This window comes from Cydia fagiglandana, chromosome 20, assembly GCF_963556715.1.
Source record: "Cydia fagiglandana chromosome 20, ilCydFagi1.1, whole genome shotgun sequence".
Taxonomy (NCBI): Eukaryota; Metazoa; Arthropoda; class Insecta; order Lepidoptera; family Tortricidae; genus Cydia; species Cydia fagiglandana.
Genome location: NC_085951.1, coordinates 14,599,204 through 14,625,807, shown reverse-complemented (window position 1 = coordinate 14,625,807; position 26,604 = coordinate 14,599,204). Strand labels below are relative to the sequence as shown.

Genomic DNA, 26,604 nt, shown 5'->3' with positions numbered 1-26,604 from the left:
TTCGTATAGCGATATCTGTGTCGCACACACCATGACGTTTGTTTTGTCAGTCATGGTTCAAATGCGAGAGAGTGCAGTCGCCTATCTAAGTCAATATATATATAGAGCTGCTAAAACCCCTATACAATTAAATTTGTACTATGGCATCTATAGGGAAAAAAGGTAAGCCGTTACTCTACCAGTCACGCGAAATTATCCACAATGTTTATAAATATTTTTTATCTGAAGCCAACCAATTTAAAAAAACATGAGGATGTTAATGTAAGTAATTATTTTAAGAAGGTTCAACAGAGATTTGTCATTACAATATTACACTTTTTGTCGATCTTATATAAAATATATATTTATGAAGATTATTTTTCCCTAACAAGAATATAGCAATAATTAAAAATTGTTACATCGTGTTTTACAGCTCTATATATTTCACGTGAAATCAAAACAAAACAACAATAACAATAAAGTACTTAGTTCTAATTTCAAATTCTGATAAACGACTAACCTAATAATTGATGTACATGGAAATGAGCATTCGTTTGTATTCGGAAATGCGATGATTGCCGATGTGCATTCTTTTTGGCCCTTTACTGTACATATAGTGTATAATTAGATTTTTTGGCAACATGATATATGTATACAATTTTTGCAGTACCGAAACGCTTTACGCGGGAATTACAAAAAATAAAACACTTTTCAATTACTTCTTTGTGTTTGTATTGAGTTACTTTTATTTACTGTAAAAAACCGAGGCCACGTATTTTTCATTTTCGCGCTGGATGTGAAGGAAGTGTTTATTATTATACATATTTCGCTTGTTAGTAATTTATTCTGAATAAAGGATCAATCAAATTATTATCCTAACAACTGAGAAGTGGCGATTTCTTTTTATTTATACCGGAATACCGGTAAAGATCACAAGTTCCTGCACTTCGGCGGTAAGTAGGGACTGCTATTATTTAAAATAGTGTCTAATACGGTAAATAAAAAAACCAAATCGTATTTATATACATTTATTTGTCTTTATTCATGAAGACAGACGAGATTTAAAGTGCCATGACTTGAGTACTTTAGTTTAGGCGCAGAGTAGGGACAAATACAGATAACTACACAAATCACAAAATTTTTACTTCAATCCAAATGGTCCTCCGGGCGTATCCGGTTTAATCCCTACTCTGTGAGCGGATATTGTAATATTTTACATTATTCCTGTATTACCCGCAATCAGTGCGAGAGACTAACCTCGTAAAAAAACCGCAATGAATTCAACAATTCCAACTAATAGATGCGTGTTGCAGATTTATATAGCAATTTTATGTAGGTATGGCAAGAAGTGTTTAAAATCGTAAATAATTTCGAATCGCATTAAAAAATATTCCGTTTAAATTATGATTAAAATGCCTATTTCATGTGTTTGTACAGTCAGCAGCAGTAGTTGCTAAGCGGGCCAGGTGTTCAAAATGATCTTGACACGACTTTATTATATAACACCTGACCTGCTTAGCAACTTCTGCTGCTGTACGTATCATATACATATAGCATAGAAATGAAATGATTAAATTCCTACAATACATTAACTATGTAAATCCGCAGCACACCTAGTGATATAATCACATGATCAGATATCGCAGTATTACAGACAGCTAACAACAATAATCATTACCATTAGTCGCTGGCGTTAGGGCCATTTTTATAAAAAAAAACACTTGGCCTTACCTAGCATGTGCTCTTACTATCAAATATTTGGTTAATTCGATTCGATATCACTAATCATTATTATATTCGAAATACACGCGATTTAATCAGGTTTGGTAAAATTAAATAAAATTTTACTTAAATTTTACTTTAAAGAGTCACCATTTAGGGTAATTTGCCAGTACTGGCCACCGACCAATAACTGGCCACCCTAAACCTAAACTAAAAATTACTTACCTTACCTATAAACAGAATTCATCTTAGTATTTTAGTATAAGGTTTCAATAACTAGCCAGCCTTCAATAACTAGCCACCACTAAAATTATTTCTGTTCATAAATAGAATAGAATTCATTTTTAGTTTAGGGTGGCTAATTACTAACTGGTGGCCAGTTACTGGCGAACTGCCCTAATGGGCTAAAGTGATACACACAAATATTTTCATTCACTCATTCCATTCGTGCCAGCTCTTGTGAATAAAACCTGTTTCCTACTGTTGCACAGTGTTGGTCCACAAAACTTAACTGCAGTGTGGATGCACCTTTTGGCTGTGTCATTCTCAAGGGACCAAGACATTTCATCTAAGTTTAAATTGTAAAGGACATGTTAAAACTTAATATATAATTTCGTGTATTTCGAATATAAGTTTTATATAATTGGCCCTAAGCCAACTCGTATGTCACTAATCTAAATACAAAATATACTTCTCATTAAGTCCACGCCGATGGGATACCTACCTTATCACCGCTCAATAGAGTTCATTTTCGTATTGCACGCGCTATATATAATGTATTCTATACAATTTACGTAGTTATAGGCTATATGCCGCGTCCAAATAATACGATTAAACAATAAGGAAACAATTCATTTAAAAATACTAATAGGAGCTTATTTCTTTTAGGCTACTTTTAATATAGACTTTAGAGTTTTATACATAACGTTTAATTTAGAAACCGAGCCGGAAATAAGCACTATTGTATGTTCTCGGAAGTATTCTAATAATCAATTTAAAAAGACTAGATTAAACCAGTGTTAGCCAGAGTTGGAACTAGATATCCAGACAATCAACGTATACTGATTTATTATTAGGCTAATGGAACTCTGTCAGAAACAAATCGCGTTGATTGGAGTAGGGTAATTCGCCAGTAACTGGCCACTTTTAGTATATAACTGGCCACCCCAAACCAAAAATGAATTCTATTCACCTATAAATAGATGATATATTTAGAGATATATTTATAGGTGAATAGAATTCATTTTCAGTTAGGCCGGCCAGTTACTGGCGAATTACCCTATGTTGATTACCAGAATACTTTAATAAAATAAGATTAATAATATGATTAAAACAATAACTTGCTACGTTTTGTACAAATTAAACATACATTTCAGTTCTTAGAGACGCCGCCGGTTGAACTCTACTACTTGGCGTCACAATTTGTTAGATCCTATATAAAATTGTCAAAAAACCCTACACATCAAGTTGATGTCTATTGGTGCGTCCACACCGGCATATTAAAACCGAACAATAATTATTCCACACAAATAAAAAAAACTGTTTTGGCAAGTAAAGTACGCATGAAGAATTTCGTATATAGACCCGCCTGTTCCTATCTCTCGCGCACGCGCATAATTGTATTGCTGTCTCGCTCGTACAGTGTCATTGACCGGTTCATCGACGGGACAAAAATATAATTATGCGCGTGAGATAGAGATAGGAACAGTCGGGTCAATATATGAAATTCTACTTGATTATCGTCTTTACTTTATGTCGAACATCGTTTTTCTACGCCGATATGGACGCGCCATTACAAATCTATAAATAATTAAAATTATATAAAACTAATAATCGATGCATACGCATGACATACACTAACAATTAATTATATTATAGGAAACTGAATGCCAGTTACCGCGACTACACCCTGCCCACCGTGGCCGTTGGAAAACGGCCCCTAATACTTGGAAATAAGATACAATGAACAGGGTTTAGTAAGTCATTTATAAATATAATAGGTACTAACGCCGATCGGCAGCTACATAAATAATATCATGTTTCTATCAAATCTGAAATTAATTAATCAATATTGGGTATATTAGTCAGCTTAGGAATAAAGCGAATGCCACGTATTGACGCCGAAAATGTATAAAAATATTGACAATTTACGACCATTCGCGTGCCAATATACGTTGTCTCTTTTCTACACAAATGTGACATTCCACGGATAAAGGTACCTTATGGCGGTTGGCGCTTACGTCGCATAGTACCGTATTAGTATTGTAGCGTCGTTAATAAGAGCGTAAGCGCCGACCGCCATAAGGTACCTTTATTCGTATAACGTCATACATATTTTAGTAGTAAGTAGTGAGAGGGCATTACTATAACAGCTTTATTATTAGGCATAATTGTAATCCCAAAGCTCGCTAGTAGATAGTAATCGAAAAGCGAAATTTGGCTTCGATAGCGGAAACGCGGTCTAGCATAAGTTGCGTCCATACTTGCGCGCGCTCGATTTATGGAGTTGCGCGCGAGAACGCAACTCGTGCTATACCGACTGAGGACACACTTGACCATATTTGCCAAATTTTCCTTGTCAATGTCACCCTATATAAAAGTTATACAAATCTACAGATGTACGGCACAATTGTTTCCTATCGTATTTTCTCGGAAACGTTCGTATTTATCATACAACTTCAGTCGACCTCATTACTTTTTGTACCGAGACTGACTGAAATAACAAGACACTCGTACGTTTCCGTGAAAATACGATGGAATATAATTATGCTCTACAGTAACATCTTCCTAAGTAGGGTAAAAGCACACATTTATTGACATATTGTTTTCATATCTGTGGAATATACTTGCAGTTATCTTTATACTGGCACTCTCAAATCTAAGAACATTTTATTTGCGAAATTATAATGTTTGATATTCGCAATACACGTTTCTATTTCAGACGTCCCTAAAGTAGTCAGGCATAGGGATAGAGAAATAAATAAGTTTAGAATGCTAAGTTGCTAACTCCAAACACGGATTTCCTTACATAATAAGTTGTGTGGGAGATTAAACTTATGATTAATAAGTTTTAAACTTGCTTAAAACAATACTTCTTAAGTTTGAGTCTTATCACTACACCTTACAAAACAAAGTTCCCCGCCGCGTCTGTCCGTTTGCGTGTACCTATGTATGCTCGCGATAAACTTAAAAACTACCGAACGGATTTTCATGCGGTTTTCACCTATCAATAAAGTGATTCTTGAAGAAGGTTTAGGTGTATAATTAGCAGAGCTCGGCGGGGGTGAGCTGTTTTCAGAGTTTGCACAACATGGACATGCCTTGTCATTCGATGGTATATGTGGTGTAATTTAATAACTAAAGAAATTATTTTATTTAGGCTGCCTTTCCGCTACGATCTTTACGTCAAGCTTTTTTAGTAAACCTCTTCAAATAATATGTATATCCATCCATATGCTATTATTAAAGTTCATTTGTACATAAGGCATTGTCATTTTAGTTTAATTATAATTAATAAAGTTTTATTTTAATATTTCTTTCTAAGGTGTATCTATATTAATATCTACACTTGACATAAGTGATGTCAAAATGGCTCACCCCTGCCGAGCTCTGATAATTAGTTAAGATTTTGTGTAATCCGTGCGAAGCCGGGGAGGGTCGCTTATAAATCAGTCAAGTTATAAATAAGAATGAAACTTATTATAAATGGGTTTTGAACTATGTTTGGAGTGAACACTATAAGCTTACTCGTTTCTCCATGCCCTTGGTAACAGCCAACAATGACACCAATCTGCAGCTTTTATTCTTCATTTAACGTCAATAATATGAGCATTTGTGTGCCAATATACATCGTGAGGAAACCGGACTAATCCCAATAAGGCCTAGTTTATCCTCTGGGTTGGAAGGTCAGATGGCAGTCGCTTTCGTAAAAACTAGTGCCTAATATGTCAAATCATGGGATTAGTTGCCAAGCGGACCCCAGGCTCTCATGAGCCGTGGCGAAATGCCGGGATAACGCGAGGAAGAAGAAGAAGAATATGAGCATTTGTGGCTTTCCATCAAAGGAGAGTCCTTAAGCTTCATGTGCAATAAAGTACCTTTCTATTGGAGTTTCTTTAGCACTTGAAGGATCAGGACCCTTCTGTGATGAAAAGCCACATTTAGCCTACCTAGGCCCTACTTGTAGTCCGACAAGAAATTGTAGAAAATTATTGAGGGCGCCACTTCCTACGTAACTGTCACATTTGCAGGAAGTTTCCTTTCTGTACGGTAGTACTATTATTTATTTTGTTTTAGCATGGAATATGTTTGGTTCCATTCTATTTAATTTCTACTATTTTCTGTCGCACTGTACTTTATCTCTTGGCCTTGACAAGCCTTGGCATATAAAGTCAAGCGTTCGCATAATTTGAACACAACGGGAGGCTGAACGAGAAACGGACCAAAGAATCCATAATTGACTACCAGAGCCGAAGCCGACGGCAAGGCCTATCACATCCGACCATGGCCCATCGTCCTATCCATGGTCCACGGTCCCGAACCCAGCGAGGTCTGGGGAATGATTCTGTCATAATGCATGGAGCATTGCCAAGTACCATTATTTGTGACGTGCTCATGCAAAATGTACCACATTGTCGCTTACCATAAGGATGAAATTTGCTCGTAATTAATCATCTGCCTAACGAGTTAAAAAGTCTCGAAGGAAATACTTTTAAAAGATGTTTAAAAAACTTTAAATAGACAAAACCTTTTATAATTTAAAAGATTTGTATAACTCCGTAAACCTAAATGGGTATTTAAATTTAGTTTAAGATAAAATAAATTGTACAGTCAACAACAGAGCTATGAATACAGGCAAAGTGTCAAAAATATGTATACAGTACTTTATTGTCTGTACATTAAGGTCGTGTATACATATTTTTGGCACTTTGCCTGTATTCATAGCTCTGTTGTTGACTGTATGCCCGAAAAGAGTAAAACTGTAGATACTCATCAAAAAATGTAACCAATTATACTTCTTGTACCCACACAGTTTATACAATAAATATTTCTGATTCGTATCTTTATACGAATAACCTGTCAGAGCGTCCTTAAGGCAAGCGACAATGTGGTACCTTTTGCTTGAGAACGTCACATTTTAACCTGTTACAACCTTAACTACATTGTTGTTATTTGTGAGCCTTTTTGCAAAGGCGGTCCCACTGATGGTCATGTGGTCTATTGGTATATGAACATAATAATCTATGGTCCAATCATACAAATGAAAAATCCAAATTTTGTTACTGACATTTGAACCTACAGTGTAGGGAATAGAGTTGATTTTGTTTTGTTTAAAAATTTAACAAAACAGTACAAATATGCACCTTGGGCCTTATGAGGATAGGACTGTATATAAAGTATATATTCCTATTTTCCTTCACTTATATATAGATAGTTGCGGTAGTATACTGAGTTGGAATATTAAAGAGGCGTTAATTTTAATTCGCCAAACATTCCCATCAGACCCATGGAACAAAACGCGAAATTTAAATTATGTAATGTACGCACATTTTTTTAGCGTCATCGCTGTACTGTCAGATTAGAATAAAATTATTCCTCGATCTATATCCAGAGCAAATATTAAAACTGTCAATTTTCACAGTACACATACATGAGCAGTGAAACAGTGGTACTCCTCAATCTATATAAGTCTAAAACTGTTGGTTTCCGTGTTACGATGACGTACGCGTATACAATTTAACAATGGTAACACATCGTATATAGCCAGTTTGAAAATGGTACCACATCGTTTATAGCCTGTTTAACAATGTTACCACATCGTATATAACCAGTTTAACAATGGTACCACATCGTATATAGCCAGTTTAACAATGGTACCACATCGTATATGTCCAGTTTAACAATGGTACCACATCGTATATGACCAGTTTAACAGTAGGTACTATGTATGACGACAACAATTTGAGTGTGCGTGGTACAGGGAATTAGTGATCAATTTAACAGTAACAAATTCAAAGGTGTATGTGAAGTCCCCAACACGCATTGGGCCAGCGTGGGGACTATAGTCCAAACCCTCTCGTGCTTGAGAGGCCTGTGCCCAGCAGTGGGACGTTTACGGGCATTTTCATTTAACTTTTACTTTAAAGCGCGACTTAACTCGTGTTTCAGTAGCGTCTAACCGTTACATTCCTGACAAAAGGTATGGGATTTGATTGCTAACCGGCCGTTAAAGGTGCACAGTTAAATGAAAATGCCCTTACAGGCTAAATTGTTGTTGTTAACAACGTATATGTCCAGTTGAACAGTGGTACATGAACGACAAGTGCATGTTCACCCTGCAGCCCTCGCGCCGCGGACTCCGCGCCCTCACTTGAGGTCGGTCTGCTCGAACGACTGCTCCGACACGTTGACGGCGTCCGACGAGAGCGTCTCCTTCAGCGGGTCCACGCAGTTCTTTGGGATCACCGTGCCTGGGAAAAAATATATTAAATAAATAAGTTTTAGGCACAGAAATCATTTTTTGTACAAGCTTTTATCGCTGACTGTACTTTTCTTTCGACAAACAACTAATACTCATCGAGACAATTCTAATAACCTCAAAACACAATTATGTAGGTTGCTTTATCACAGGGTTCCAATGACCACCTCCTGTCTTTATCATCAGATCAGTCCTATGTCATGATAATATTGCATTGTCACCCAACTTACATATGTATGCAAATTTTCTGCTTCATTGGAAACCGGGTAGTGGGTCAAATTTAACTTGCAAGATTTGATTACAGATAGACAGACAGACAGACAATGGAACAGGTGAAACAAAGTAAAAGCTTGTAAACAGCTGTGAATTTGTTTTTTTGACCATTATAAGATTGCGTGGAGGACTGCGTTGAGGCTAACTGACATAATGGTGTATTCTATCAAACTGTCGCTTTATTATGGGAATAAAACCAGTTTCTAGTTTAAGTATAGATGTTCGTATTTGTCATGCTACTTCAGTCAACCTCAGTACTTTTTGTACCAAGACTGACTGAAATAGGAGGACACGTTCGTACGTTCCCGTTAAAACACGATGGTTAACAATTATGCACTACATCTGTACAGAGTAACGTGAATAGCCAGCGATGTAGAGGTGTATTATTCCACGTCTACATTAGGTATCCGCTCACCGACAATCTTGAGTCCCTGGTCGGTCTTGATGCGCACGACCTGCATCTTGTTGAGCTGCGAGCGCTGCGCCAGCACCGCCTCCACGCGCGCCCACACCGCCAGCACCGACCCCGACAGCACGTGGTACGTGCGCCGCCGCAGACCCACCTGCCCAACATTATTACATTTTATACCCGTGTCATGAGGCACGTATAGTGCTAATTACCCCACTAGGCCGATAAATTAGCACCATATGTACTGTAAAAAAAAAATTAAGAAATATCAAAATCATTTAAGCCGAGAATAAATTAACCTCGCAGCGACGCCGCGTGCCTGCGCCCGCCACGACGTCTCGGCGTCCTCGGCCGCCACCCGCTTGTATTAAGGTGGGACTACACTAACCTCACAGCTAGCCGCGTTCCTGCAGGAGGCGCGCCAGTAGGCGTGGCTGCACACCCGCAGCGACGCCGCGTGCTGCGCCCGCCACGACGTCTCGGCGTCCTCGGCCGCCACCCGCTTGTATTAAGGTGGGACTACACTAACCTCGCAGCTGGCCGCGTTCCTGCAGGAGGCGCGCCAGTAGGCGTGGCTGCACACCCGCAGCGACGCCGCGTGCCTGCGCCCGCCACGACGTCTCGGCGTCCTCGGCCGCCACCCGCTTGTATTAAGGTGGGACTACACTAACCTCACAGCTAGCCGCGTTCCTGCAGGAGGCGCGCCAGTAGGCGTGGCTGCACACCCGCAGCGACGCCGCGTGCTGCGCCCGCCACGACGTCTCGGCGTCCTCGGCCGCCACCCGCTTGTATTAAGGTGGGACTACACTAACCTCACAGCTAGCCGCGTTCCTGCAGGAGGCGCGCCAGTAGGCGTGGCTGCACACCCGCAGCGACGCCGCGTGCTGCGCCCGCCACGACGTCTCGGCGTCCTCGGCCGCCACCCGCTTGTATTTCTTCTCGATCTCCGCGAGGGACTCCAGGCGTAGCTGGAGACCGGTGTTAGGCCTGCGGGAACACATTGTTATTTTATACTCAATCATTCATTGCACATTACTTACTCCCTTACACTTACTCCCCAAAAGTCGAAAAAATTCGATCCATGCACTATTTTTGAGTTTATCCACTCCGAACATCGTAAAAAATAACATCTGCACGAAGATTTTCACAAGTAAATCAGTTGAAGATGAAACAAAGAATACTAAGACTATGCGTAATTTTTTTTTATCAAGTCTTTTGTAGTGTGCGTTTCTGCCACACTTATAGACTCCAAGTAGAACCCTATGTCATCATTTCAATCATATAAGACTGAATAGAACACATCAAAGACTCGATCTAAGTTGTTTCTCTCTGCATCACATGACGACCCTGCCAAAAAATCAACTTCATTTGACTCTCCGCTTTTAATAGCTAAAGATGAAAACGGTCCCCTGTTCTCGCATCCCACTCACCTGTATATCTAATACATCTGGCCCCTGTTTCACCAACGTGACAGGTGCGACGAATTGTAAAATCAATGTTGCTGACGTCACAGGCAGAAACTTCGCAGGAGAAATATCTGTTTTTTTCCGATATAATAAAGTTTTTTTAAATAATACAATGATGGTGGCAAGCAGGAATACGGCCCGCCCGATGGTAAGTGGTAATCGTAGCCCATGGATGCCTGTGACGTCAGCAATAGTGATTTTACAATTCGTCGCACCTAACACCGATGTGAAATTGGGGCCTGCTCTTTCTTACTGAGCTTGGTCTGAACCTTCGCGTGCTGCCATACATAATACAGCAGTATATTTGCCGTTGCGTTGCGGTACCAGTAGAAGTGTTCCATCTCTCTCACTCACCTGTATATCTGATACATCTGCTCCTTCTTGCTGAGCTTGGTCTGCGTTCTCGCGTGCTGGTTCCCTACGGCGATACATAACACGGCGGTATATTTGCCGTTGCGTTGCGCTACCGATAGATAAAAGCCTTCTTTAGGCCCGTCGTGTTGTGAATGCTTTTCGAGCGCCTCCGTCCAGTCCATGCCGCGCTGGGGGACAAATATTTAGTTAAATTGAGATCTTATTGAATTTTAATGGGTAAGAAATGGGTGAATGGGTTTGTCATAAATTATGTAACATTCTCCGACCGTCCTTAGTCTGGGACCGGTCTGAAAACCAGCGCCGGGCATCTAGGCCTGGCACACGCTGAGACTGGAACCCTTTGCCTAATACAAAAATCTTCTCACCTTTTGCTCTGTATAATTTGATAATTTAACGGTTGTATTTTATTATGTAAGTAATTCTATGTCTATGTTATTTTCATGTATGTGGCAATAAACCATTCTTATTCTTATTCTTAAGAAATTTAAGTTATGTATTTTCAATATTTTATACAATTTAATAGTTCGAGTACGAATGTCGTAATCTTCACACTCACCAATATGAAGACAATTTGTAAACTGGACAAACTGGTTAAGGGAGATGCACCATGAAACCTTATGAACGTCAGCTGCCACTCCGTTGGTTGAATGAGAAACAGTAGTTTCCGAGAAACATGTAGTATCTACCTCGGAATGCACGGTATGTAGTTCGACAGGCGCGGTCCCGGTCGCATGTCGCCGCAAGAAGCGCACGCAGCGCACGCGCCGCACGCACTCGCCAGCGCTACCCAGGTCCAGGATGCCGAGGTCGAACCTCCCGCTGCGTTTCGCTGCAAACACATACGATTGTAAAGACTGCTGACATTCACTAAGCAGCCGGCTTTTTGCTTTAAGGCCAGTGAAAACGCTGCGCACAGAACAACAAAACGACGAAATACTGTTTTTTGGTGCTAATTAAAGTACGTCCCAGTTGCGTAACCTTGGAATTAAAAACACTGCGTCATAATGGCGGCTGTGAATGAAAATACATTTGTTATCTTTCGATTGTCACGTCTACACGACAATCCTGTAAAAAGTTCAAGCCAGCGAGTCCAGAGGATATAGTATTTTCCACGTAGCACCTCCTCCCGATTTTTACTTTAGTGTTCTTAATTGATGCTTTCACTGATTTAAAACCTCTGACCATGATAGTTCTAGTCCGGGAGCCGGCTGCATGAAACAAACCTCATCAAAAAATAGAATATACCTACCCTGTAGAGGTACCTGACATTTAGTAGATTCCAACGCACTTGGTCGGCCTAGGCTTAAGGTGGTTCGCTTTTCATACAAAATTCAATCAAAGCTCATTAAGTAACTACACACTATTAGTACACAAATATTTCCGCATTTATCTTCTTTCGAATATTCGTTTGCGCGAAATTAACAGGAAAACAATGTTTCATACAGAAATCATGCAAAAATCATAGTTAACTTTTCATCAATTTTACGTATGTATGTGTCACAAATGTCGTGTACAGATACATTTGCGACGTTGCCATACCATTTCCGACGTTGCCGGGCTGACCACGGCTCGAATTTGGAGTGCCGTCATGTTTAGTGCAATTTTGTTGACACTGATATTTGACAGGTAGTTAATTGACCTAAGCGAGAAGTTCGTCAGCTTAGCTAAGAACTATCATGGCGTGTTATGCAAACAGTCGCTTTTTTGCTTGCAAACGGAAGATTCCCGGTTCGATCCCCAGTCATTGTATGCTGGAACATAACTTTTTGTATTTTTGTTACACCTAAATTTGGTATTGTTTTTTTTTTTATTTAATTTTTCTTATTATCATAAATAGATTATTAAGTATGGGCTACACGTATTCTTTTATTTTTACAAAGATAATTAGAAATTATACTCTTCCTAATCTCTCTGATTTTTACAATCAGGACTTCCTCACTGCAATTAAACCGAGCAAGTGCGAGTCGGACTCGCGCACGAAGGGTTCCGTGCCATAATGCAAAAAAAAAAACAAAAAAAAGCAAAAAAAACGGTCACCCATCCAAGTACTGACCACTCCCGACGTTGCTTAACTTTGGTCAAAAATCACGTTTGTTGTATGGGAGCCCCATTCAAATCTTTATTTTATTCTGTTTTTAGTATTTGTTAATTGTTATAGCGGCAACAGAAATACATCATCTGTGAAAATTTCAATTGTCTAGCTATTACGGTTCGTGAGATACAGCCTGGTGACAGACGGACGGACGGACGGACGGACAGCGAAGTCTTAGTAATAGGGTCCCGTTTTACCCTTTGGGTACGGAACCCTAAAAAGAAGTGTATAAAATTTCCTGTGGTTAAAAATAATGGATTTTGTCTATGAATGAAAAACACAATTATTACTATAGTTTGTTTTTTTTAAGCATTAGAAATAAGGTAAACAATCTTGACGTGTCTTTTAATTGAAAAACACATTTTAAAAATAAGTTACGGCAAATATGTAACAATTATAAATCTAATACGATCATTTATATTCTTCTGCTTTCATAAGTAATCGTTTTTAGGGTTCCGTACCCAAAGTGTAAAACGGGACCCTATTACTAAGACTTCGCTGTCCGTCCGTCCGTCCGTCTGTCACCAGGCTGTATCTCACGAACCGTGCTTAGACAGTTGAAATTTTCACAGATGATGTATTTCTGTTGCCGCTATAACAACAAATACTAAAAACAGAATAAAATAAATATCTAAATGGGGCTCCCATACAACAAACGTGATTTTTGACCAAAGTTAAGCAACGTCGGGAGGGGTCAGTACTTGGATGGGTGACCGTTTTCTTTTTGCTTTTTTTTGTTGTTTTTTTTGCATTATGGTACGGAACCCTTCGTGCGCGAGTCCGACTCGCACTTGCCCGGTTTTTGATTTTTAAAAAACCTGATAACACTGAGTATGTGGGGGAAGCGCTGCTGGCCTAGCGGAAAGCAATTCGGAGGTCGCGGGTTCTAACCCCGGCTTGTACCAATGATTTTTCGAACTTTTGTACGAAATAGCATTTGATACCTACCTATTTATACACCGATACCTATTTTTCGGTGAAAGAAAACAATGTGAGGAAACCGGACTAATCCAAATAAGTTTACTCTCTGGGTTGGAAGGTGAGGGCAGTCGATTTCGTAAAAATTAGTGCGCATGCCAATTCTGGGATTAGTTGCCAAGCGGAGATTAAATATCTGGGAGACCGACCAAAGCTTACAAAACATAAAAACTCAAAAATGCGCGTTTTCTCATAGACCTAGCTAAGAGATCAAACCCCTTATAGCAAATTTCATCGAAATCGTTAGAGCCGTTTCTGATACCATCCAAATATATAAATAAATAATTATATATCTAATAATTGCTCGTTTAAAGGTAAGATAACACAAAGGAGAAACAAAAAGAAATTACCTACTCGCACCAGTCTTGAACCCCAATCCTCTTGCACGTATTTCCACGAACATACCGTTACGCTATTGCAACATACTTACGTTGTGTGAAATTGTCTACTACAAGGATCACGGAAACACTGTTTGCATGTGTGAGTAATAGTAGGAAAAAGCGTGACAGCAACACTCCGTCGAATTAAAAAGGTGGTTTTTGCACAATGAAGTATTCAATGTTTATTTTAATAGTTCAATATTTACTTAAAGAGTGCGCGAAACATACTTTTAAGTATACAAATACCAAGACCATTTCACAAAAAAATAAAATCTGAAATTTTGCAAAAGTGGTGCCATCTAGCGAGAGTTAAGTTTTGAGTAACCTAGGCGAACCACCTTAACCTGGCAGATTTTGTACAAATGGCAAAAACGTTGGACAAAAATTCATCAAAAAAAACCTCATCGAAAAATAGAATGAAACTTGTATGGTAGGATACCTGACCTTGAGGACAGTAAAAAAAAAGTGGTCGGCCTCACCTTAGCCTGGCAGTTTTTGCAGTCCGACCAGATTTATTGGGTCACGTGAGAGCTACAATTTACCTCATCGAAAAATAGAATGAAACAAACGGATTATAATAGCTAAAATAAGCCTGTCGACGTATGTCTTGGTCGGCCTCACCTTAACCTGGCAGTTTTTGCAGTCCGACCAGATTTATAAAAAAATCATCAAAAATTTTTTATCGAAAAATCGTATGAAACTTGTATGGTACGATAGCTGCCTTTGAGAACAGTAAAAAAAAAAGTGGTCGGCCAAATCCTGTGTTGGCAGGTTCCTGTGTCCGACCAATTTTGTGGTACCACGTAAGAGCTACAATTTACCTCATCGAAAAATAGAATGAAACAAACGGATTATAATAGCTAAAATAAGCCTGTTGACGTATGTCTTGGTCGGCCTCACCTTAACCTGGCAGTTTTTGCAGTCCGACCAAATTTATAAAAAAAACATCAAAATTTTTTTATCGAAAAATCGTATGAAACTTGTATGGTAAGATAGCTGCCTTTGAGGACAGTAAAAAAAAGTGGTCGGCCAAATCCTTTGTTGGCAGGTTCCTGTGTCCGACCAATTTTGTGGTAACACGTGAGAGCTACAATTTACCTCAACGAAAAATAGAATGAAACAAACGGATAATAATAGCTAAAATAAGCCTGTTGACGTAGGTCTTGGTCGGCCTCACCTTAACCTGGCAGTTTTTGCAGTCCGACCAAATTTATAAAAAAAACATCAAATTTTTTTTATCGAAAAATCGTATGAAACTTGTATGGTACGATAGCTGCCTTTGAGGACAGTAAAAAAAAAGTGGTCGGCCAAATCCTGTGTTGGCAGGTTCCTCTGTCCGACCAATTTTGTGGTACCACGTGAGAGCTACAATTTACCTCATCGAAAAATAGAATGAAACAAACGGATTATAATAGCTAAAATAAGCCTGTCGACGTATGTCTTGGTCGGCCTCACCTTAACCTGGCAGTTTTTGCAGTCCGACCAGATTTATAAAAAAATCATCAATAATTTTTTATCGAAAAATCGTATGAAACTTGTATGGTACGATAGCTGCCTTTGAGAACAGTAAAAAAAAAAGTGGTCGGCCAAATCCTGTGTTGGCAGGTTCCTGTGTCCGACCAATTTTGTGGTACCACGTAAGAGCTACAATTTACCTCATCGAAAAATAGAATGAAACAAACGGATTATAATAGCTAAAATAAGCCTGTTGACGTATGTCTTGGTCGGCCTCACCTTAACCTGGCAGTTTTTGCAGTCCGACCAAATTTATAAAAAAAACATCAAAAAATTTTTATCGAAAAATCGTATGAAACTTGTATGGTAAGATAGCTGCCTTTGAGGACAGTAAAAAAAAAGTGGTCGGCCAAATCCTTTGTTGGCAGGTTCCTGTGTCCAACCAATTTTGTGGTACCACGTGAGAGCTACAATTTACCTCAACGAAAAATAGAATGAAACAAACGGATAATAGCTAAAATAAGCCTGTTGACGTAGGTCTTGGTCGGCCTCACCTTAACCTGGCAGTTTTTGCAGTCCGACCAAACTTATAAAAAAATCATCAAAATTTTTTTATCGAAAAATCGTATGAAACTTGTATGGTACGATAGCTGCCTTTGAGGACAGTAAAAAAAAAGTGGTCGGCCAAATCCTGTGTTGGCAGGTTCCTCTGTCCGACCAATTTTGTGGTACCACGTGAGAGCTACAATTTACCTCATCGAAAAATAGAATGAAACAAACGGATTATAATAGCTAAAATAAGCCTGTTGACGTATGTCTTGGTCGGCCTCACCTTAACCTGGCAGTTTTTGCAGTCCGACCAAATTTATGAAAAAAACATCAAAATTTTTTTATAGAAAAATCGTATGAAACTTGTATGGTACGATAGCTGCCTTTGAGGACAGTAAATAAAAATGGTCGGCCAAATCCTGTGTTTGCAGGTTCCTGTGTCCGACCAATTTTGTGGTACCACGTGAGAGCTACAATTTACCTCATCGAAAAATAGAATGAAACAAACGGATTATAATAGCTTAAATAAGCCTGTTGACGTATGTCTTGGTCGGCCTCACCTTAACCTGGCAGTTTTTGCAGTCCGGCCAAATTTATAAAAAAATCATCAAAAAAATTTTATCGAAAAATAGAATGAAACAAACGGATTATAATACCTAAAATAAACCTGTTGACGTATGGCTTGGTCGGCCTCACCGTAGCCTGGCAGTTTTTGCAGTCCGACCAAATTTGTGATACCACGTGACAGCTAGAATAGGACCACACATGCTGTATTCCATACGCATCATGACTTTGTGTACCTATCTGATGGGCGGGCGTATATGAAACGCCTTCTTGTACGTGCAGGTGATCCAGGTATACACCAAAGCTTAGTTTTCAATCGAACACTTGTAATATAAGAGGAAAAACTGCACGTGATCCTTCCAAAATTTAAATAAATGGTAAAATGTTCCTCCACGATGTTCTCAACGGGCATCTAGACTGCGTTGGATTGCTGTCACAGTTAGGGCTCCGCGCTCCCACGCGCCGAACTCGTCACACCACACTATTCCATATTCCCTGTCATCGTACCAATTATGGCCAAAATTCTATTCTATTAAATTCTGAGTAGAATCGCACGTACCTATAATAAATCGTTCCAAAACATTGACCCTTTCTTCTCCTCCAGACGTGTTTTCAAATCACAAATTGCAAAGCAACTTTCCTGGTAGTCACGCACTATCACACCCACTTACACACATACACCCACCCACCCACACAAACACACACACACACACACACACGAACACATAAATTCCAATAAATGCATACAAACTAATAGATTCGCTCGTTTATGTAGGTACTGTATGTATTTTTATTTTACTATTTTTTATTTATTGTTTACGCAAAATTAGAGCTATACCTACTATTTTAGGATTTTTTTCCAGGTTACAGTTATAATTAATTTTTTCTCTTTTTCCTTGTACCTTAAAGACTTACAAATTAAGTTATATTTACGATTCTTGTACAGCACAAGTTACAAGTCTACCCACAGATGATTTTTTATTATGTATAAATTACAGGAAGTTCTGTTATTGGCTATGCTATAAGTTCTCATGTTTTTTGTATATTATTTAATGTAAACGCTATTGAACTTCTCAATAAATATAAATAAATAAAAATACACAAGATAACCTCACATATATTAAGTGATTATCTTATTGTTATTTCTTCGACTCGCAAAGGCGTTATGTGTCCTTCAAACCATTTGATCTTATACATTTCATCTCTTAATGTCCAGCCACAATGTGTTGCATCAAATTTGATGCAAGTGGATTCTGCCGCACACTGCCACATTGAATTTATGAAAGCCGCCCGTAACAAGCCATACGTCAACAGGGTTATTTTAGCTATTATAATCCGTTTGTTTCATTCTATTTTTCGATGTGGTAAATTGTAACTCTCACGTGGTACCACAAAATTGGTCGGAGACAGGAACCTGCCAACACAGGATTTGGCCGACCATTTTTTTTTACTGTCCTCAAAGGCAGCTATCGTACCATACAAGTTTCATACGATTTTTCGATATAAATTTTTTGATTATTTTTTCATAAATTTGGTCGGACTGCAAAAACTGCCAGGTTAAGGTAAGGCCGACCAAGACATACGTCAACAGGCTTATTTTAGCTATTATAATCCGTTTGTTTCATTCTATTTTTCGATGAGGTAAATTGTAGCTCTTACGTGGTACCACAAAATTGGTCGGACACAGGAACCTGCCAACACAGGATTTGGCCGACCACTTTTTTTTTACTGTCCTCAAAGGCAGCTATCGTACCATACAAGTTTCATACGATTTTTCGATAAAAAAAATTTGATGATTTTTTCATAGATTTGGTCGGACTGCAAAAACTGCCAGGTTAAGGTGAGGCCGACCAAGACATACGTCAACAGGCTTATTTAAGCTATTATAATCCGTTTGTTTCATTCTATTTTTCGATGAGGTAAATTGTAGCTCTCACGTGGTACCACAAAATTGGTCGGACACAGGAACCTGCCAACACAGGATTTGGCCGACCATTTTTAGGGTTCCGTACCTCAAAAGGAAAAAACGGAACCCTTATAGGATCACTCGTGCGTCTGTCTGTCCGTCTGTCCGTCTGTCACAGCCAATTTGCTCCGAAACTACCGGACCAATTAAGTTGAAATTTGGTACACGTATGTAAGTCTGTGACCCAAAGACGGATATGTAACGACAACAAATGAATTTTAAACATAGGGGCTACTTTTGGGGGGTAAACGACAAAATTAAAAAACAACGTTTTGAAAACTATATCGTGTTACATATCAAACGAAAGAGCTCATTTTGAGAATCTCAAATATATTTTTCTTATAAATTTACGATAATAAGTTTAGAAGTTATTCAAGAAAATAGACATAAAATGACCATTCCCCCCCCCTCTATCTACGAAACTACTGGGTTAAAAATTCTGAAAAAAATACACATAATAGTCCTTTACCTAAAGATGACAGGAAAACCTATTAGAAATCTAGAGTCAAGCGTGAGTCGGATTTAAGAACAAAAATGCGGTTAACGTTATTTTAGGGACACAGCCGCAGTGGTTTAAGTGAAACGTGATGTAGACAACTATTGCGAAGGCCCTAGGCCGATATCCGCATAAGGCCGAAGGCCACAAGCGTCCAAAAGAGGCGTGCCTTTAGCTTCAAGCGTGAGTCGGACTGAAGACAAAAAATGCGACTAGGCTGTATTTGGCACATAGCCGCAATGGTGCTTGTAGTACAGTCAACAGCAGAAGTTGCTAAGCGGGCGAGGTGATCAAAATTACCTTCACATGCTCTTATTGTCTTAACTATAAAGTCGCGTCCATATCATTTTAAACCAGTCGCCCGCTTAGCAACTTCTGCTGCTGACTGTACTGATTGATTAGGTTACTTATTGTTACGTGTATTAAAAAGCACTAGGTATACAGGTTGGCTAAAAAATAAACTAAGCGTATTTCCGTTGCCAACGTGCAACTCTGAAATCACGAAGAAAAATTTGGCTGTTTCATACATTTTGGCTGGTCTGTTTTCTATGGGAGGATACTTCTTTTTTCGCGATTTCGGGGTTGGTCCCGTACTAAAAGTTGCTCAGTATAATCCCAAAACCTCCCTAGCTACGGAAATACTTACACTTATTTTTTGACCTTCCTGTAGGTATTATCTCTCGTCGGCCTTCGCTTTTAAAACACTGTAGGGCATTTAATCTTCAGAGATGTAGAGATATAAGCCACCACGCCAGAAAACTTCATGTTACATCTGGTTTTTGATTGACCCATTCGGGTTTTTCAAGACGTTTCACGACTCACGTACAAAAAAAATGTTGAAAATTATGTGATGTACGGAACCCTTGAAACGCGAGTCCGACTCGCACTTGACCAGTTTTTTTTTTTTACTGTCCTCAAAGGCAGCTATCGTACCATACAAGTTTCATACGATTTTCGATAAAAAAAAATTGATTTTTTTTTTATATATTTGGTCGGACCGCAAAAACTGCCAGGTTAAGGTGAGGCCGACCAAGACATACGTCAACAGGCTTATTTTAGCTATTATAATCCGTTTGTTTCATTCTATTTTTCGATGAGGTAAATTGTAGCTCTCACGTGGTACCACAAAATTGGTCGGACACAGGAACCTGCCAACACAGGATTTGGCCGACCACTTTTTTTTACTGTCCTCAAAGGCAGCTATCGTACCATACAAGTTTCATACGATTTTTCGATAAAAAATTTTTGATGATTTTTTTATAAATCTGGCCGGACTGCAAAAACTGCCAGGTTAAGGTGAGGCCGACCAAGACATACGTCAACAGGCTTATTATAGCTATTATAATCCGTTTGTTTCATTCTATTTTTCGATGAGGTAAATTGTAGCTCTCACGTGGTACCACAAAATTGGTCGGACACAGGAACCTGCAAACACAGGATTTGGCCGACCATTTTTTTATTACTGTCCTCAAAGGCAGCTATCGTACCATACAAGTTTCATACGATTTTTCGATAAAAAAAATTTGATGATTTTTTCATAAATTTGGTCGGACTGCAAAAACTGCCAGGTTAAGGTGAGGCCGACCAAGACATACGTCAACAGGCTTATTTTAGCTATTATAATCCGTTTGTTTCATTCTATTTTTCGATGAGGTAAATTGTAGCTCTCACGTAGTACCACAAAATTGGTCGGACACAGGAACCTGCAAACACAGGATTTGGCCGACCATTTTTTTTTTACTGTCCTCAAAGGCAGCTATCGTACCATACAAGTTTCATACGATTTATCGATAAAAATTTTTTGATGATTTTTTTATAAATCTGGTCGGACTGCAAAAACTGCCAGGTTAAGGTGAGGCCGACCAAGACATACGTCAACAGGCTTATTTTAGCTATTATAATCCGTTTGTTTCATTCTATTTTTCGATGAGGTAAATTGTAGCTCTCACGTGGTACCACAAAATTGGTCGGACACAGGAACCTGCAAACACAGGATTTGGCCGACCATTTTTTTATTACTGTCCTCAAAGGCAGCTATCGTACCATACAAGTTTCACACGATTTTTCGATAAAAATTTTTTGATGATTTTTTTATAAATTTGGCCGGACTGCAAAATCTGCCAGGTTAAGGTGAGGCCGACCAAGACATACGTCAACAGGCTTATTATAGCTATTATAATCCGTTTGTTTCATTCTATTTTTCGATGAGGTAAATTGTAGCTCTCACGTGGTACCACAAAATTGGTCGGACACAGGAACCTGCAAACACAGGATTTGGCCGACCATTTTTTTATTACTGTCCTCAAAGGCAGCTATCGTACCATACAAGTTTCATACGATTTTTCGATAAAAAAAATTTGATGATTTTTTCATAAATTTGGTCGGACTGCAAAAACTGCCAGGTTAAGGTGAGGCCGACCAAGACATACGTCAACAGGCTTATTTTAGCTATTATAATCCGTTTGTTTCATTCTATTTTTCGATGAGGTAAATTGTAGCTCTCACGTAGTACCACAAAATTGGTCGGACACAGGAACCTGCAAACACAGGATTTGGCCGACCATTTTTTTTTTACTGTCCTCAAAGGCAGCTATCGTACCATACAAGTTTCATACGATTTATCGATAAAAATTTTTTGATGATTTTTTTATAAATCTGGTCGGACTGCAAAAACTGCCAGGTTAAGGTGAGGCCGACCAAGACATACGTCAACAGGCTTATTTTAGCTATTATAATCCGTTTGTTTCATTCTATTTTTCGATGAGGTAAATTGTAGCTCTCACGTGGTACCACAAAATTGGTCGGACACAGGAACCTGCAAACACAGGATTTGGCCGACCATTTTTTTATTACTGTCCTCAAAGGCAGCTATCGTACCATACAAGTTTCACACGATTTTTCGATAAAAATTTTTTGATGATTTTTTTATAAATTTGGCCGGACTGCAAAATCTGCCAGGTTAAGGTGAGGCCGACCAAGACATACGTCAACAGGCTTATTATAGCTATTATAATCCGTTTGTTTCATTCTATTTTTCGATGAGGTAAATTGTAGCTCTCACGTGGTACCACAAAATTGGTCGGACACAGGAACCTGCAAACACAGGATTTGGCCGACCATTTTTTTATTACTGTCCTCAAAGGCAGCTATCGTACCATACAAGTTTCATACGATTTTTCGATAAAAAAAATTTGATGATTTTTTCATAAATTTGGTCGGACTGCAAAAACTGCCAGGTTAAGGTGAGGCCGACCAAGACATACGTCAACAGGCTTATTTTAGCTATTATAATCCGTTTGTTTCATTCTATTTTTCGATGAGGTAAATTGTAGCTCTCACGTAGTACCACAAAATTGGTCGGACACAGGAACCTGCAAACACAGGATTTGGCCGACCATTTTTTTTTTACTGTCCTCAAAGGCAGCTATCGTACCATACAAGTTTCATACGATTTATCGATAAAAATTTTTTGATGATTTTTTTATAAATCTGGTCGGACTGCAAAAACTGCCAGGTTAAGGTGAGGCCGACCAAGACATACGTCAACAGGCTTATTTTAGCTATTATAATCCGTTTGTTTCATTCTATTTTTCGATGAGGTAAATTGTAGCTCTCACGTGGTACCACAAAATTGGTCGGACACAGGAACCTGCAAACACAGGATTTGGCCGACCATTTTTTTATTACTGTCCTCAAAGGCAGCTATCGTACCATACAAGTTTCACACGATTTTTCGATAAAAATTTTTTGATGATTTTTTTATAAATTTGGCCGGACTGCAAAATCTGCCAGGTTAAGGTGAGGCCGACCAAGACATACGTCAACAGGCTTATTTAAGCTATTATAATCCGTTTGTTTCATTCTATTTTTCGATGAGGTAAATTGTAGCTCTCACGTGGTACCACAAAATTGGTCGGACACAGGAACCTGCAAACACAGGATTTGGCCGACCATTTTTTTATTACTGTCCTCAAAGGCAGCTATCGTACCATACAAGTTTCATACGATTTTTCGATAAAAAAAATTTGATGATTTTTTCATAAATTTGGTCGGACTGCAAAAACTGCCAGGTTAAGGTGAGGCCGACCAAGACATACGTCAACAGGCTTATTTTAGCTATTATAATCCGTTTGTTTCATTCTATTTTTCGATGAGGTAAATTGTAGCTCTCACGTGGTACCACAAAATTGGTCGGACACAGGAACCTGCAAACACAGGATTTGGCCGACCATTTTTTTTTTACTGTCCTCAAAGGCAGCTATCGTACCATACAAGTTTCATACGATTTATCGATAAAAAATTTTTGATGATTTTTTTATAAATCTGGTCGGACTGCAAAAACTGCCAGGTTAAGGTGAGGCCGACCAAGACATACGTCAACAGGCTTATTTTAGCTATTATAATCCGTTTGTTTCATTCTATTTTTCGATGAGGTAAATTGTAGCTCTCACGTGGTACCACAAAATTGGTCGGACACAGGAACCTGCAAACACAGGATTTGGCCGACCATTTTTTTATTACTGTCCTCAAAGGCAGCTATCGTACCATACAAGTTTCACACGATTTTTCGATAAAATTTTTTTGATGATTTTTTTATAAATTTGGCCGGACTGCAAAATCTGCCAGGTTAAGGTGAGGCCGACCAAGACATACGTCAACAGGCTTATTTAAGCTATTATAATCCGTTTGTTTCATTCTATTTTTCGATGAGGTAAATTGTAGCTCTCACGTGGTACCACAAAATTGGTCGGACACAGGAACCTGCAAACACAGGATTTGGCCGACCATTTTTTTTTACTGTCCTCAAAGGCAGCTATCGTACCATACAAGTTTCATACGATTTATCGATAAAAATTTTTTGATGATTTTTTTATAAATCTGGTCGGACTGCAAAAACTGCCAGGTTAAGGTGAGGCCGACCAAGACATACGTCAACAGGCTTATTTTAGCTATTATAATCCGTTTGTTTCATTCTATTTTTCGATGAGGTAAATTGTAGCTCTCACGTGACCCAATAAATCTGGTCGGACTGCAAAAACTGCCAGGCTAAGGTGAGGCCGACCACTTTTTTTTTACTGTCCTCAAGGTCAGGTATCCTACCATACAAGTTTCATTCTATTTTTCGATGAGGTTTTTTTTGATGAATTTTTGTCCAACGTTTTTGCCATTTGTACAAAATCTGCCAGGTTAAGCCTAGGCCGACCAAGTGCGTTGGAATCTACTAAATGTCAGGTACCTCTACAGGGTAGGTATATTCTATTTTTTGATGAGGTTTGTTTCATGCAGCCGGCTCCCGGACTATTCGTTTTATTTGCATTAGGAAAAAGGTAAACAATGTTGATGTGTATTTTAATTGAAAAACACGTTTTAAAATTAATTCACGGCAAATATGTAACAATTATGAACCTAATACGATCATTTATATTCTTCTGCTATGATAAGTAATAGTTACTGATTAAAAAAAAACCATTTTTCAATTAAAAGACACGTCAAGATCGCTTACCTTCTTTCTAATGCTAAAAAAACCGAACTATAGCTTAAATAATTTAAATTAATTCTTATATTCATTATATATGTAATAGTAATGAATGAATGAATGGTTCCCTGGCTCGTACCAATGAGTTTTTCGGAACTTATGTACGAAATATTATTTGATATTTGCCAGTCGTTTTTCGGTGAAGGAAAACATCGTGAGGAAAGCGGACTAATCCAATAAGGCCTAGTTTCCCCTCTGGGTTGGAAGGTCAGATGGCAGTCGCTTTCGTAAAAACTAGTGCCTACGTCAAATCATGGGATTAGTTGTCAAGCGGACCCCAGGCTCTCATGAGCCGTGGCAAAATGCCGGGATAACGCGAGGAAGAAGAGAGAGTAATGAATGAATGGTACCTTGCTCCATGACAGCGTTGAGCGTGTCCGTGAAGTATTTGAAGAGCCGGTTCTGCAGCTCCACCGGCATGCCCAGTATCCGGTTGAGGAACTTCGACATGTTGTTGTAGTCCTGCAAAAAAGAAATAACTTGATAGCATAAGCTTTACAATTTAAAAATTCTTGCAATTTACGATTTCGACCTGCGAATGGCTCAATACAGAGGGCGCTTTGGGGAATTGTTTTCAACTGACAGCTAGTAGTAGTAGTAGTGTAGTAGTGCTCCTAGTTTATGGTTTATTTTTCCTGCTATGTGTCGCATTTCGTCATCAAATATGTTTTATATATTTTATACAGCAGCGATAACAACTTCATACAGGTAAACTCGAATTTCAAAGTTTAGTATCCATAAGCATGAACTTGATCTTTTTTATTTGCAACCTAAAATACCAAATCTCACTGTCACTATTGGAACCTTTTCGTTACAGCGCCATCTGCGTTAAGATTTGCGCATTTAATCTGGCTTCGTAAAGTGATACAATGAATACCGGCTACGATTAATAAGTTCCCACCTTCACATGGCGACCCTGCCAAGATGTAAATGTGAGTCAAGCCAAGTGCAGACGTACCTTGTCAAGCGTGAGCACCCCAGGCGCAGATTCGCTGTTGGTTATTAGTCCTACTCCGACTAGCGCGCTGGCGATATCCTGTCATACAAACAGAACGTTGTACAAATTAATATTCATTGTGAGCGTTTTTTTTTTATTTTTTGCCTTTTTTATAGGGTCATTTTTGGACGATTAGCCATATTGTGCGAGGTGATTAGGTAGGCCAACCGCGCAATCCCATAAAAAATGTGGCCTTCCCATAGAAAACGTCGACATCCACTCGACCAAAATGTGTGAAACGGCCAAAAAACTTTTTGTGATTTCGGAGTTGGTTTCATAGAAAAAGTTGTTCAGTATAGCCTACCTATTCACCTCGTACAATATCGCTAACGGTCCAAAAATTACCCTGTATATTGTGAACTTCTTTACCACTTTTGTGTTATTTCTACACAGAATCACGAGCTCTTTCGATCCTAATGGGATAAAAAAATGTCCCAGAGTTTTTTCCTAGTGTTACCATTGCCCCATATACTTTGCATGGCGGTAACAAAAAGGAAAGTATGAAAAATGTATGGAAATTATAGGACACTTACTTCTCCTATAAGGATGAAAAGGGCTCGCGATGCTGACTAGAAATAACACAAAAGTGGCAAAAAAGGTCACAATATATGAAAAAGGCAAAAAGTAAAAGAAACGCTCTTGTCAAAAAACTTTATACTCGGGACGAACCCGAAAGAATAATTACTTCATCTTCCAATATGTCATTTTAAGGTGTACCCGTTTATTAGATAAGTTACCTGGAAGAAATCTCCGTTGTAATCTCTCGGCGGGGGCACTAGCGGCGTTTCGTACTTCATGATAGCCTTCATCACAGCTTCAAGCGCCGTCCGACCTGGTCATCAAATTGCGGTTATCATAATTATCAGTTTGTATTTTTTTTTGTATCCTA

General features: G+C 38.8%; 1 protein-coding gene across 1 annotated transcript in view; it reads right to left on the bottom strand.

Annotated features, from left to right (window-relative positions):
• Nucleotides 1–991: 991 nt before the first annotated feature.
• Nucleotides 992–26,604, bottom strand: part of LOC134674700 (protein strawberry notch) — a 61,174-nt gene continuing 35,561 nt past the window's right edge. The window contains exons 23-30 of the mRNA XM_063532825.1: nucleotides 26,453–26,547; nucleotides 25,677–25,754; nucleotides 25,069–25,180; nucleotides 11,389–11,531; nucleotides 10,682–10,869; nucleotides 9,674–9,848; nucleotides 8,868–9,015; nucleotides 992–8,171 (exon numbers count right to left, since the gene is read on the bottom strand). Coding sequence (XP_063388895.1) covers nucleotides 8,068–8,171; nucleotides 8,868–9,015; nucleotides 9,674–9,848; nucleotides 10,682–10,869; nucleotides 11,389–11,531; nucleotides 25,069–25,180; nucleotides 25,677–25,754; nucleotides 26,453–26,547 — 1,043 coding nt within the window. The 3' untranslated portion in view covers nucleotides 992–8,067. The remainder of the gene's footprint in view (nucleotides 8,172–8,867; nucleotides 9,016–9,673; nucleotides 9,849–10,681; nucleotides 10,870–11,388; nucleotides 11,532–25,068; nucleotides 25,181–25,676; nucleotides 25,755–26,452; nucleotides 26,548–26,604) is intronic.